A 14,391-nucleotide genomic window follows, 5' to 3' on the forward strand; every position below is an offset into this window, starting at 1 on the left:
CAAAGGGCTGCTCATGATGCTGATATTTGGCACATTCTTGTTCTGATAAAAACTTTAACACCGTGAAGAGTATCACAGGCAATCTACCATAACAAACATAATTAAAAAGAAACATTGTATTGCAATCGGCAAATCTGGAAGAAAATAGCAAGGACATCAGAGGGGATTACTAAAACTTTGATACCTAGAGGGTGACATTGATTGGAAAAATCTATTAAGTGTCCCACATTAGCAAATGTTTGAATTTACCCCCAAGGTAACTAACAAACACAATGAATATAAATTTTGTATGTTGCAGTTATGGCATTAATTCCACATTCCAAGGGTTCTCTTGAAATCGTCTTTTTGCCACAATGCCTAAACAGACAAAAATAGCAAGAACAAAGTTCAAGCACTTTATATCTCTTCAAATTATAGATTAGATTATTTATGCACCATTCTTATTTATATGGCAGTTGTCCATTTCTGGTTTTGTGCTGATCAAGCCTCTAAAACATCTTGATGTAGCTCTGTGAATTTAAAGTTAAGCGACTGCCCGATTTATTGCAAGCTTTTTGAAACCAATATCTCATTTTGCTTACTTGGCAATTCCAGTATAGTGTAAAATAACCAATTGGAGTGAACATAAAAAGCAATAATGCAATTCTGTAAGCCTGCACATGTCAAAAAACACCCCAAGCTATTTCACTGGTGAACAATCCAATAAAAATGGGAACTGAAACAAGCCAGGTATTTAGGTGAAACCTATTATGGTTGCTTGTTGTACTACCCAGCAATGCTCCCGCTAAGTTTTTCTTGTAAAGGGGGGCTACAATCCCCACTGAGCATTACTTTCTTGTCCATGGACAAACTACATTTTAACTTCCACAAAGTTGAGAGTGTCCTGTTTATTTCAATGCACAGTACATTTCAGATTGCTGTGTGGCTAGTCATGTGGGCACCTTTGGGGCAATATTGCTACCCTTCAGTGGTCCTGTTCTCTCTCTTCTCGCAGGCTCAATTCAATCTGTACTGATTTCAGTGGTCCCAATCCATCTCACCTCTAACAGGTCACATTACATTCGACTGTTACACATCCCAATCCACCTTTTGTCTCCCTTTCCTCACAGGCATTCCCATTGTGCCTTCCCTCATGTCTCAATAAACCCATCTCCTAAAAGGCCCAATTATACTTGTTTCTCATGTTCCGTAGGGGTTCCTCTTTTCCCTCAGAGACCCTCCCCATACTCAAGTTCGTGACACCAGATTCACAAGTGTATGGCTTGAACAGAATGACAAGTAAGACAAGTTTCTTCTGATAATTCACGTTTGCTTTATTGAATCGCCCATTACCACACAGTACAAAACCCATAATGTAAAACAACCTATTCCCAGTACCCGACACAAAGTCACCACGACTCTGTTAAAACTTGCAAAAACACAGGCAAAACACCACATCCTCCCCTGAAACCTTAAGAAAAAAAACCCCTCAGACCAATATCACCAAGATTTGGCTGAAACAAGTTACAAGGTACCAGCATAAAAAGATCACGTTTTCACCCCAAACCTTCAAAAAACCCTCAGACCAATAGCACTACGATTTGGATGAAACTTACAATCCCCAACACAGCTGGTCTGTCCGGTGTTGACTGTAGGCCTGAGTCAAGGTGACCAAACTCGACCCTTCTTCCGACTGCAGCCCAAAACCTTCAGGCCAGCATCACCACGATATGGCTGAAAACACTTACAATCCCTAACACGGTTGGTCCTTCCAGTGAGAACTGTAGGTCCACAAGCCAGGTTGACCCTTCCTGACCCTCCTTCTTGACTACAGCCCAGATCTGCCCTGCTTTTATAATAATTTAACTCAGGCATGTCAAAACATATTTCCTGTTGTTCCAATGTCCATTAGTTGATTCCATGCAAAGTCCAGACAAATGTCATCAGCTCCTGCTGGTTGAAATAATACAGTATTTTTCATGGAAGATGTATGCAGACAAATATGATCAGTTCTCATTGTATGAGCACTTCTGCTGTTTGTGGTACAGTAACAGCACCTGGCTCCAAAGATAATGAGGGTTTGAGTGACCCTGTTCCAGTACTGTTGTCTGTGGTGGTTGAATAATTCCTTGAGTATTGATGATATGTCCTTTGTGCCATTGTATTGGGTAATCAGGCTTCTTGGTTGCATCAGTTGATGGCAGGTAATGGCATTTACCTGGTACCATTGTTCCCTGAAAGCAGTCAACGTCCAAACCCTTTTGATGAGTCACTATGTTTTCACTAAGTGTCTGAATTAACCCCTTGCTGCCCAGCCCTGTACTGCTGACTGCAGCTTATCTTTTTGAAATTTATAGTTCCATAAATTTCCCAGTTGGAAGGGATTTTGATCCTACAAAAACCACATCACCGCCTACTGGTCCCATTTTAACTTTCCCCTCTCTGGTCTGAATCTACCTCTCCCTTCTCCTGCCTCCCATCACCCCACCCCTTGCATGCCCTGCATCTCCTTTTGCCTCTCACGCCTGCCATTCCCCCTCCTCTCACACCCTGCATTCCGCTTTCCCTCTCATGCCTCCCATCATCTCTCTCCTCACATGTCCCATTTTACTTCTCCTTAAGCATTCCATTCTACCTCTACTCACATTGGCAAGCACAGGGATGATAGGTGAATGGGACTTAGTGTGAGTTAAGACACAGGCAGTAGTTTTGGATGACTTCTAGTTTACGGAGGGTGGAACGTGGGTGACTAGCCAGAAGTGCCCTGGAATAGTCGAGCCTAGAAGTAACGAAAGAATGAATGAGGGTTTCAACAGATGAGCTGAGGCAGCAGCAAAGTCAGCCAATGTTACTAAGGTGGAAATAAGTGAATATGAGGCACAAATATGAGGTTGGAAGCTCATTTCGGGGTCAAATATGACAAAAGTTTTGAACAGGCTACTTTAATCTCAAACTGTTGTCAGAGAGAGCGCTGGAGTTGGTAGCTAGGGAATAGAGTTTAGAAGATTATGAACAGGATTGAAAATAATAGTTCTGGCCTTCCCAATATTTAATTTTGCAGGAAATTTCTGTTCATCCGGTGCTGGATGTCAGATAAGCAGTATGATAATTTAGCAACAGCGGAGGAGTCGGGAAACATAGTGATAAGCTAGAGCTGGATGTCATCAGCATACATGTGGAAACTAATGCTGTATCTTCAGGTGATGTCACCGAGAAGAAACAGGAAGGGGCCAAGGATAGATCCTTGGGGGACACCAAAGGTAATGGTGCAGGAGAAGGAAGAAAAGCCATTGTAAGTGATTCTCTAGCTACAATTAAATGAGTAAGAATGCAACCAGGTTTCCGTCTTCTTCAGCAGTATGCAGCTCTTTTGGTGGGATTGCTGCCAGGCAATCCTGCACATCTGTATGTGTCCCTGTTCCACCCATTGTTCTTAATGACACAGTAAATGTGGAGGTGGCCAATCAATAGGTTACCTCCTATAAACATGCGGTGAGGGGCACGCTGCCACGAAGTGCAGGCTTGGGATCCCTAAATAGTGTTGGCATGGCGCTCCCAACGCTCATGAGAAAATACTACCATGCATGTTTATCCAGCCAAGATGGTGTGCGCCAACTGGATTTGTGATCTACAGTTGTGAGCCTTTCAGCTCCAGATTGAGTCCTGTGCCACTGAGTGGAATTGGGAGCACACCCAAGTCTTGCTCTAATTCAGGGCTGGCAGGCACCATCACTTTTAGTCAGATCAGTGGCTGAGAATTTTCCCAAAATTTCCCCATTCACTGCTCCTCCAAGCACAGCTGCACTTTTCCCACTCTCTCCAGCTGTTCATATTATTGCCACTGGGGTTAAAGCTCAGCACTGCTGCCACTCAGTCGCTGTTTTGAGCAGCCTGTTCATTACAGCTGCATGACATTTGGGATTGCTGCACATCTACACACGTGTAGCTTAGAAGGAATGTTAATCAGTACTTTAATCTTCATTAAAAAAAGTTTCTCTTGCACTTACAAATTAAGAACAACGAAAATAAATAGTATCTTGACACCTTGTGTCAAATTTCTGTACAAAGCTGTCCGATTCTGTCAAAAGTAAAATACGTATGTGGGTACCTGGCTGCATGCTTGGCCCTTTGAAAAGCAGCACAGAAGATATGATCGACCTGTAGAGCATGGCTCCTATATCAGATTGGGTCTGATGTACATGACTCTTTGGTTTCAATGTTATCAGGTCGTTCGTTCCTTTAAGCAGTTTGTCTTTGAGTTGATTCACACTGCATCATGTGCAATTATACAAGGGCATAACAATAGTATTCCCACGTGAACTGGACATTCATGCCTTTTAGGTGTATATTTCTTCAATGTTCTCAAAGACTGAGCAAACAATTGAGGTAAGGCTCAATTAATTGGTGAGCTCAATTTCACAACAAACGGACACAGAGCAGTTGTGAGAAAACTAATTCTCACAGTATAAGTGCACAACACTTCCTCAGTGGCCTATTTTCAAATGATAACTTGATTAGTCTCTCCTGCATTCCAATTTTCTTGCAGCCTTTGCTACCTGACTGCATCATAGAATTCAGTTTCAAAAATCATGACTGCAGTGCAGACTTTTCTGGACCTCATTGCCAGTGTTCAAGATCTGTTTTATACCTTACTGTTCACAGTTAGAAAGGGAACGCCTTCTAGAAGCACCAATGAGAAACAAAAAAAATGTGAAATGTATTATTTAGCTAATGAATTATGCATAATTTTAGTTTAAGGGAAAGATTAAAGTCAGCTCAATATTATCATAGTTACTATTATTTCAGACCCTTTTAAAATAAAGCTTTGTACAGAAATTTGATACAATGTGTCAGATACAAATTCCTAAGATCAACCATCTTCGGGAAGAGCAGTTGGAGAGGCAGACCTGTGGGAGATAATAAATACAGTCTGGGGAGCCTGGCCTACATCACTCGCTTTCAGGAAGTGCAGTCAGAGAGGTGGACCTGTCAGCTGCTGGGAACCAGCCCACGCTAAGTTCGAAAAGAGTCCAAAAACAACAAATTGTGACATTACAGGAAAGAAGCAATTTAATTGGTTGGAGAAGCTAGCTAGCTGTTTGGTGAGTATCTAGTAAGTGTTTAAGGTTTATTCTATTCCTAAGTTTTAAAATAAAATAGGAACTGTACTTTTGGTAAGATTTAATAAATAGGGCCAAGTAATATTGTTAATTTTACTTTGGTCTACTTCTATTAAGTAAACATAAAAGTAGTAAATTGAAGACATTGCAGGACAGCTCGGTCGTGTGCAATGCATGTCCTGTAATATGTGGGAAATTGTGGATGCTCCCTATGTCCCAGACGCCAACATGTGTGGCAAGTGTCACCTGCTGCAGAGGTGAGCTGGCGAGAGTGGATTGGATACAGTTATTAGAAGGGAAAAGTGTGTCAAAAGCGAGATTCTACTGCCACAGTGTAGACATGTCCCTACAAAAAAAAAGGGTGGTGCTGCGAAACCTAGAGTCCCTGGTTGTCCAAATGCTTACAGGCCAAGATAAAGTGGAAAAAGAAAGCTTATGACAGTCACAAAAGACTTAATACTATAGAAAGCCTAGAGGAGTATAGAAAGTACAGGGGTGAAGTAAAAATGGAAATTAGGAAAGCAAAGAGAGGGTACGAAAAAATATTGGCAGGTAAAATCAAAGAAAGCCCAAAGATGTTTTACCAGTACATTAAGAGCAAGAGAATAACTAAGGAAAGAGTAGGGCCCATCACAGATGTACATGGTAACTTGTGCTTTGATGAAGATGTGGGCAGGGTTCTCAATGAGTATTTTGTCTCCATCTTCACTAAGGAGAGGGATGATGCAGACATCCTAGTTAAAGAGGAGTGTGAAATATTAGATACAATAAGCACAGTGAGAGTGGAAGTACTGGAGTGACTGACATCCTTGAAGGTGGATAAGTCACCAAGGCCCAGGCTGTTAAAGGAAGCCAGGGAGAAAATAGCAGATGCACTGAGGATCATTTTCCAATCCTCACTAGATACAGCTGAGGTACTAGAGGATTAGAGGTCTGCAAATATTGTACCATTATATAAAAAGGATGCAAGGGATAGGTCAGAAAATAATACAGCCAATCTGACTTAAGTAGGGAGTTCCCTCCCTAATGTCAATGCCTCGCCTTTTTTAGAAACCTTCTGAAATCTTAACTCTTCAACTAAGCTTTTGATGATGCTTTCTAATCTCTCCTTCCATATGCTCATTGCTGAAGCTTCTTTCACATTGGTAAGTTTTTTACTATTACTCAACAGGAAATCAGTAGTCTTTAACAAAGATTTCTTGCCTTTTATTAAAAAAGCATGGCATAGATTTCATATGTAACATTTTGAACTATAATGGGTGTATGCTAAATTCAACACTTATACCTTAATCTGCAGGGTGGATTACATTTATACAATAAATTGCAAAGAACAGGTGAAGATATTCATTCAACACACTTTCAATTTCAAACCTGTCCTGGAACAGATCTCTGGGGAAAGTCAAGTAATACGATTTCCACAATCTCAATTACATCAAATCTGACAAGAGGTCATCACCCCATAAAATAATTTATTATATCAGTCAAAACAACAGTTTGTACCAGGTTTGTGCCTGGTATAATCTAATTGACCTCAAGTCAGATATCTCAAGATTTATCATCTTCTCTGATCTGCACAATATAAACCTACATTACTGTTGGTGTCCAATCTCTCTCTTCTCTTACAAAGAGATTTTATAGGCAATATTCTTCTCCCCACTATTCTCACACTTGCAATAATAGTTAAGGCCTATACAAGAGTACAACTGGTTAAATACCCCATTTCACTGTTCAGCAATATCACACGTGTGTGTGTGTGTGTGTGTGTTAGGATTAAACAACAGGAGGTGACAGCTAAAATGGAAATTGAAATATAGATAGAAGCTCAAAATTAGTAGGATGACAACACTGGGCAAATATATTTTGCTTTATATTTAATAAAGCCATCACACAATTTCAGGGCAGCTTTCTACATGAAATATATTTACAACAATTGCCTCAGATGCACAGCTAGCTTTAAATTAGCCTCATGGGTAAATTAAATTTCAAATTCCACCAAAACAAGATTTCATAAAATCTTAAACTTGCGTTGGGATCAAAATTCAACTTCATCTAGGTTGTGGCCTTTTTAAAAAACATAATGCAATCGTTGTAATCTAGTTTTAATATAAATGCAGGTTATCCAGTCATACTATCCAAAATAACATTCTTATACTTTTCCTTTTTTTTCCTCTTTAAATTCATCTTAAATCAGTAAATTGTAACTGGCAAAACGTAACAAGCAATGTGAAAGGAAACATGTCTGCATTTTAAACTATTTTATCAGCAAAAGTTGTGAATACAATTTTAAAGTACATACTATAATCTCCTTTCACCATTCAATCCAAAATGCCACTGAACTTCAAAAATAAGCATAAAAGCTCCCAAAATTAAACAGATTTAAACAAATGTGCTAGGCATCATTGGTTTTATCCTTGATGAGCATTTCAATATCTTGTTCAGAGCCAAAACCCAAAGTAATTCTGCACTGGATGAGAGCATTAGGTGATATCAAATCTTGTTTCATGCCTACAGTTAGAGAGATTTCGGTGTTTCAGTGATATTCTTAGAAGAAACTATAGATTCCAAGATGATCCAGTGTAACATTTGGCACTTAATCTTCCAAAGTATAATTGGGGTTAACCACTAGGTAGGGATCCTGCTCCAAAACTTCATCACCCTCTCCTTTTCGGCTTTTCAGACCAGTCTGTTTCAGTTCAATCAAGATGTGGTCCTATTAGAAATTCAAACACAAAGTTAAGACTCATATCTCTGAAGAACACCCCACTGTATATGAATTGATTGATTTTCTACAGCTGTCTTATTTATGGGTTGGATTCATTGTCTCCATAATTTTCAGCACCAAATTGCAATACTCTTGCTGATAAATATTTTAAAAGCAAAAAACTGCAGATGCTGGAAATCCAAAACAAAAACACCTGGAAAAACTCAGGTCTGGCAGCATCTGCGGATAGGAGCACAGTTAACGTTTCGAGTCCGAATGACCCTTTTATTATTTTATATTGTATGGAAATTTATGAAGTTATTTGGTCCCACATTGCTGTCTTGCAGTCTCCCATGACCAATGATCTGTTGATCATTCATTTTGCAGGAGTTTACTTGTTGCTATTCAACTGCCAAACTGTGCCTTCACTACACACGACAGTTGAAGGAAGTGCAAGACAAGGTATTCTGGTACAACAAACTAACCAGAAAGCATATGAGCATCTTGCACGAATTGTACCCCAGAAACCATAAAACAAATTCAACTGAGTAATACTTGTAAAGCAAGTTCAGTCATAACTTTGTAGCCATTTTTAATTTGAGTAGCAGTTATCATTTGTAGAAACCAGAATTTAATATTTATGTGATCAAACAGGTCAGACTATGTGCAAGTATTGTACTTACATAATGAATAAGTCTGTAAATAACTTTCTCAATTAATTTCTTTTTGTTAATTAGTTCTTCTTCCGATTCAATTTCAGATTCAATTTCTTTCAAATACCAGTTAATGAGTTCACTCTTCTTTGGCGAAGCATCTTCATCTTCTGCTGACAGAATGAAACAAATCAGCTTCATGACATATGAATATAATTTTTGAGTTATTTCTCATTTACTCATCATCCAAGCTGAACTAAAGTCAATGCACTGTAAAGTACAAATGAGGGAGATACTTCAGCTCACTTGACTCATTTTCCATTGAATACCACAAATCTCCCCATCACAGCATCAAATTGGCTTTTGAATGATTCGCATGTAAGTCTACCCACGCTACAATAGCATAGTCTGAGGGCTTCTGCAACCCAGACAGCAGTAGCATTTGTTCCTTTTGTGTGCTTTATCCACAAAGACTCGAGTGGCTTAAATTCTTGGGCGATTACAAAAACTGGTTCCTAACTGGTACACTTAGATCGGACAGCAGCTCCAGGCTGGAAAATTTATGAGTAAAAACATGTAGGACAGCAAAAAAAAAAAACTAGTGGAACAGGCCAATCAACTGGGAAGTCAAGTATAGTACAGAATTCCTTTTCTTCACTCACTTTGGGTATATTTTTATTCCATAGCTGGACTCGCATTTTTTTTGAATTGAGATCAAGTTGGTTTTTTTTGCACAAGGGCTTGAATTTATTTGAATGGGGGGGACTGTGTGTGTGGTTGTGTAGATTGTTATTTGTTGGTGGGATGCAAGTATCACAAGCAAGGCCAGCATCTATTGCTCCAATTGCCTTCAAGAAGGTAGTGGTGAGCCACCTTCTTGAATCGCTGCAGTCCAAGTGGTGTAAGTACACACAGTGCTTTTAAGGAAGGAGTTCCATGTTTCTCACCCAGCAACAGTAAAGGAATGGTGATATTGTTCCAAGTTATGATGATGTGTAGTTGGAGATGAGTTTGGGAAGTGCTGTCGAAAAGGGTTGGCAAGTTGTTGTAGTTCACCTTCCAGATTTTGCCACCGTGCGCCAGTGGTGGAGAGCTAGTTTTTTTTTAATATGATGGACTGGGAACTTATCAAGCGAGCTGCTTTGTCCTGGATGGTGTCGAGCTTCTCAAAATGTTATTGGAGTTGCACTCATCCAGGCAAGTGGAGTGCATTGTAGATGGTGGACAGGCTTTAGGAGGCAAGTTTTTTTAAAATTCTTTTTATGAGATGTGATCATTGCTGGCTAGGCCAGAATGTGTTGTCCATCAGATGGTGATGGTGAGCCCCCTTCTTAAATCACTACAACAAAAACAGAAAACACCAGAAAAACTCAGCAGGTCTAACTGCATCTGTGGAAAGAAAGGCAAAGACAGAGTTAATGTTTCGAGTTCATATGACTCTTTTTCAGAGCTAAAGAGAAGTAAAAATGTGATGAAATTTAAACTGTTTAAGGGGGGTGGAGCAGGTGGATAGAAAGCCAGCGACAGGTGGAGGCAAAGGAGAGATTGCCAGAAATGTCATGAACAAAAGGACAAAGGGGTGTTAATGCTAGTGGTGCTGGCTAAAGGAAGTGCTGATGGTGACATTAAGTCAGAAAGCAGAATGTGATAATAGCAGGACAAGGGTAAGCACTCTGGAAAGAACAAGTGACAGATGGCCCTTGTGGGGGTGGGAAAAAAGATCAAAAATAGGATATAAGGTCAGGATAAAACAATGAATAAAAATGAAAATAAATAAAAATAAAAATAAGTGGATAAAAAATAAAAATGAAAAAATGAAAATGAATATTGAAAAAAGGGGATAAAAAAAAGGGGTAACTCATGGTCTGAAGTTGTTGAACTCAGTGTTAAGTCCTGAAGACTTTTAAGTGCCTAATTGGAAGATGAGGTGCTGTTCCTCCAGTTTACGTTGGGCTTCACTGGAACATTGCAGCAGGCCAAGGATGGACATGTGGGCATGGGAGCAGGATGGTGTGATGAAATGGCAAGCGACAGGAAGGTCTGGGTCATGCTTGCAGACAGATCGAATGTGTTCCGCAAAGTGGTCACCTAGTCTGCGTTTGGTCTCTCCAATGTTGGGGAGATCGCATTGGGAGCAGCGAATGCAGTAGACCAAATTGAAGGAGGTACACGTGAAGCGCTGCTTCACCTGAGTGTTTGGGCCCTTGGACGGTGAAGAGGGAGGAGGTAAAGGGGCAGGTGTTGCACCTTCTGCAATTGCATGGGTAGGTGCTGTGGGAACACGGCATCTTCCCATGTAATCGCAGAAAACCCACGGCACCTTCCCATGCCTCTACCAATCACTGGCCTTCTACCCAGCTTCACCCCCTCACCTCACCCCTTCGAATTCAGCTCTTTTGTCTATGTTTGAATCATAGCTGTAATGAGATTTGGAGCCAAGTGGTCCTTGCAAAACCCAAACTGAGCATCAGTGAGCAGTTTGTCACTGATTTAAGTGCTGCTTGATAACACTGTCAATGACATCTTCCATCACTTTGCTGATTGAGAGCAAACTGATGGGAATTGGCCAGATTGGATTTGTCCTGCTTTTGGTAGTCAAGACTGCAACTGTAGATTGGTTGCCTCACCATCTACCGCAGGCCCAGTCTGGCAGATATGTCCTTCAGGACTCAGCCAGCTCAGTCAATAGCGGTACTACCAAGCCACTCGGTGATGGACATTGGTCTCCCACCCAGTATACATTCTATGTCCTTGCCACCTTCAGTGCTTCTTCCAAGTAGTGCTTATCATGGAGCTGGGGGAGAGTGACAGGTGGTAATCAACAAGAGGTTTCCTTCCCAGTGTTTGACCTGATGCCTTGATATTTCATGGGAGTCAATGTTGAGGGCTTCCAAAGAAACTCTCTCCATTCCTATATCACTTTTTTAAAAAAAAGTTTGTTCATGGGGTGTGAGCATCAGTGGTTAGACCAGCATTTAATTGCCCATCCCTAATTGCCCTTGAGGTGGTGGTGAACTGCCTTCTTGAACCACTGCTGCCCATGCTCAAGGATGGAATGTGGGACATAGGCTGTGAGGTATGAATATGGCTGTGAATATGACTGTCTGGCTGTTGCTTGACTAGTCTGTAGAACAGTTCTCCCAATTTTGGCACAAGTCCCCAGAGGTTAGTGACTGGGCAGGGTGTGCCTTATCCATTTTTAAAAATATTCTTCAACTTTTCTGTAGCAGTTTGATACAACCAAGTGACTTGCTAGACCATTGCAGAGGGCAGTTAAGAATCAATCACATTTCTGTCATACGTATGAAAGACTGGGTAAGGATGGCAGATTTCCTTCCCTGCAGGATACAGTGAACCAGGTGGGTTTTTACAACAATCCTGTAGCTTCATGGTCACTTTTACTGAGACTAACTTTTTAATTCCAGATTTATTAATTCACTGAATTTAATTTCCACAAGCTGCTGTGATGGGATTTTAACTTGTGCCTCCAGAGCTTTAAATCAAGAGTCTGAACCACTAATTCAGTAACATTACCACTATGCTACCGTTCCTGAACTGAGGTGCTGGACAGCAGAGAAGATAAAAGAGTGTGCATGGGCGCTCGGATTTATAGTTTAAGGCAGTCTTGATTTTTGAATTATCTGCTGGCCACTTAAAGGTTGCAACCATGTACAAAGAAAATTCAAAAAAGCAGTTGATCAGATAGGTTCTAGCCATTATTTTGTTTGTTACTATGCAAAACTAAAAGCAAAAATCAACTGAAAACAAACAATAATTTCTTTTGCAGATTCGCAAGTTATTCTCAGCTAGTAGAAAATATTCTTTGTCCCAAATGAAGTTCTTTATTTTATTATGCAGTTGCAAATGGATGGAAGCACAGTACTTCAGTAAAATTTTAGTAGTGTACAAACATATAGGAACAAAGAAAGGCAATGCAGCCCATTTAGGCTCATCCCTGAATACATTAGCTTTCTATGTTATATTATCTAATTCTATTTTGTTTAACTCTAATCGTGTAACCATTCTATAATTTTGTGTGTCATTACCCTGCTTGATGTATTATTACAAAATCATTTGAACTAAGAAATTCTCCATTCTAAATGCCCTGCTCATTAATTTCCACTAATGCCTAATGGTACTTCCTAGATGTTGTTAAACTGGCTTAACCTTATTCATTTAATATTTATCCCCCAGTGGGGTGTTTTCCTCTTAACTGGCTTTCTTCTAGACTTCACGGTTCACTAATATTTTGTTATAACTAGTTTTCTTCACACCTGATCAATACTTACTGCTCTTATCTGTAATCTGTCAAGGAAGAATGACTTAAAAAAAAATGTCATGGTGGCTACAAGCTAGCGGAGGATTTTAACTGTGGTCTTGTCAAAAATTTGTTGTATTTTATCATCCTAGAGGATTGTTTAATTGCTCGGAGACAAGTGTTTCTAAGACTTTCTCTTAAACCAATTCTATTCATTGTGTATTTGTGTCCCATTTTTTCACCTATGCGTAATAATTTACTCATGCTAAAATTAGCTGCTTGGTTATGTGCTCAATTGCATAGCATTGCATCTAAATCCTTCTGTTTTTGTGCCACCACAATTGTGGATATCTTATGGCTGATTTTAATGCTGGGGTAACTAATGTAAATTAGTTTTAGATCCTTGTCACTTCTAACTCCTGGGAGCACTCCACTCAATGCTTCCCACCAATGAATATACACCTATCAGCTTTTTCAAAACATCGTTTAAAGTATCAGATGTTTCAAGAACAAGCTTTTGATGTGGTATTTAATTCAAGATTGGGAGCATAGTTGCTTTTTCTTACATCCATCTCTACACAGGACTGGTTCACAGTACAATATATGAATTTTCACAACTGCCCAACTGCAAAGCAAGGCATTTGTTCTAGGTTCTAAGAATTGCTCTAAGCTGGTCAAACTTTAAAAAAAAACCTAAGGGACTTCTATGAGGCGTTTGACTTTGGTCAGTTATTTAAGAATCAAATATTTTAGCACAACAACTGTCAGAACATATTATATACCTGATAAAAGATTTGGGCACCATTTTTCCAAAGCACTATATTAAACTGTATTATGCAATGAAGCTATTGAGTAATCCGCATTCTTACCTTCTTCTAGTTTCCGGAGATGGATAACAATAAGGTTGGAAATCTTGCGATACTCCACAAAAGACAGTCTCATTGTGGATTTTGGCACTTCTTTGGTACTGTCTTCAGAATGGCCATTGACACCATTAATTCCATTTGGAATTTCAGAATGTCCTGTCGGAATTACCATTTGTTAGAACGACTGAATCCATTACTAAGCTAAGTATATATGAACTTTCAGTACACAATGGTAGAATAAAACAAAACAAAATCACCAGTACCTTTGGCATGCCCATTATTATCTAAACCATTATTTAGGGTCCATGCAATTCATCAGACCTCAGCCATGACACAATGTGAGAAAAAGGACTTCACAGCTTGTGCCTGCACAAGGATAGCTGAGAGAGATTAACAGTTCTGTTTGGCACATTTCTCACTTAAAACAACTGAATTAGGTTATTTTCTCCTTGGGTTCCCCAGTAGGAAAGGTCTGATTCTTTGCTACAAAGAATACCAACATTTGCTAAAGCAATCAACTGATGGGTTGGTGGAGTGGGCGGTAAAGTGGCAGATGGATTTTAACATAGAGAAGTGTGAGGTCATACATTTAGGGATGTCAAACAGTTACAGGGAGCATCTGTGGAAAGGAGCACAGTTAACGTTTCGAGTCCGCATGACTCTTCAACAGAACTAAGGAAAAATAGAAAAGGGGTGAAATATAAGCTGGTTTAAGGGGGGTGGTTTGGGACAAGAGCAGCTGGATAGAGGGCCAGTGATAGGTGGAGATAACTAAAAGATGTCACAGACAAAAGGACAAAGAGGTGTTGAAGGT

General features: G+C 39.9%; 1 protein-coding gene across 1 annotated transcript in view; it reads right to left on the bottom strand.

Moving 5' to 3' along the window:
• Window positions 1-6,290: 6,290 nt before the first annotated feature.
• Window positions 6,291-14,391, bottom strand: part of LOC144686778 (DNA replication licensing factor MCM6-like) — a 45,201-nt gene continuing 37,100 nt past the window's right edge. Inside the window, exons 15-17 of the mRNA XM_078552475.1 lie at window positions 13,581-13,733; window positions 8,484-8,623; window positions 6,291-7,809 (exon numbers count right to left, since the gene is read on the bottom strand). Coding sequence (XP_078408601.1) covers window positions 7,690-7,809; window positions 8,484-8,623; window positions 13,581-13,733 — 413 coding nt within the window. The 3' untranslated portion in view covers window positions 6,291-7,689. The remainder of the gene's footprint in view (window positions 7,810-8,483; window positions 8,624-13,580; window positions 13,734-14,391) is intronic.

Source organism: Cetorhinus maximus, chromosome 11 (assembly GCF_964194155.1).
Source record: "Cetorhinus maximus chromosome 11, sCetMax3.hap1.1, whole genome shotgun sequence".
NCBI lineage: Eukaryota > Metazoa > Chordata > Chondrichthyes > Lamniformes > Cetorhinidae > Cetorhinus > Cetorhinus maximus.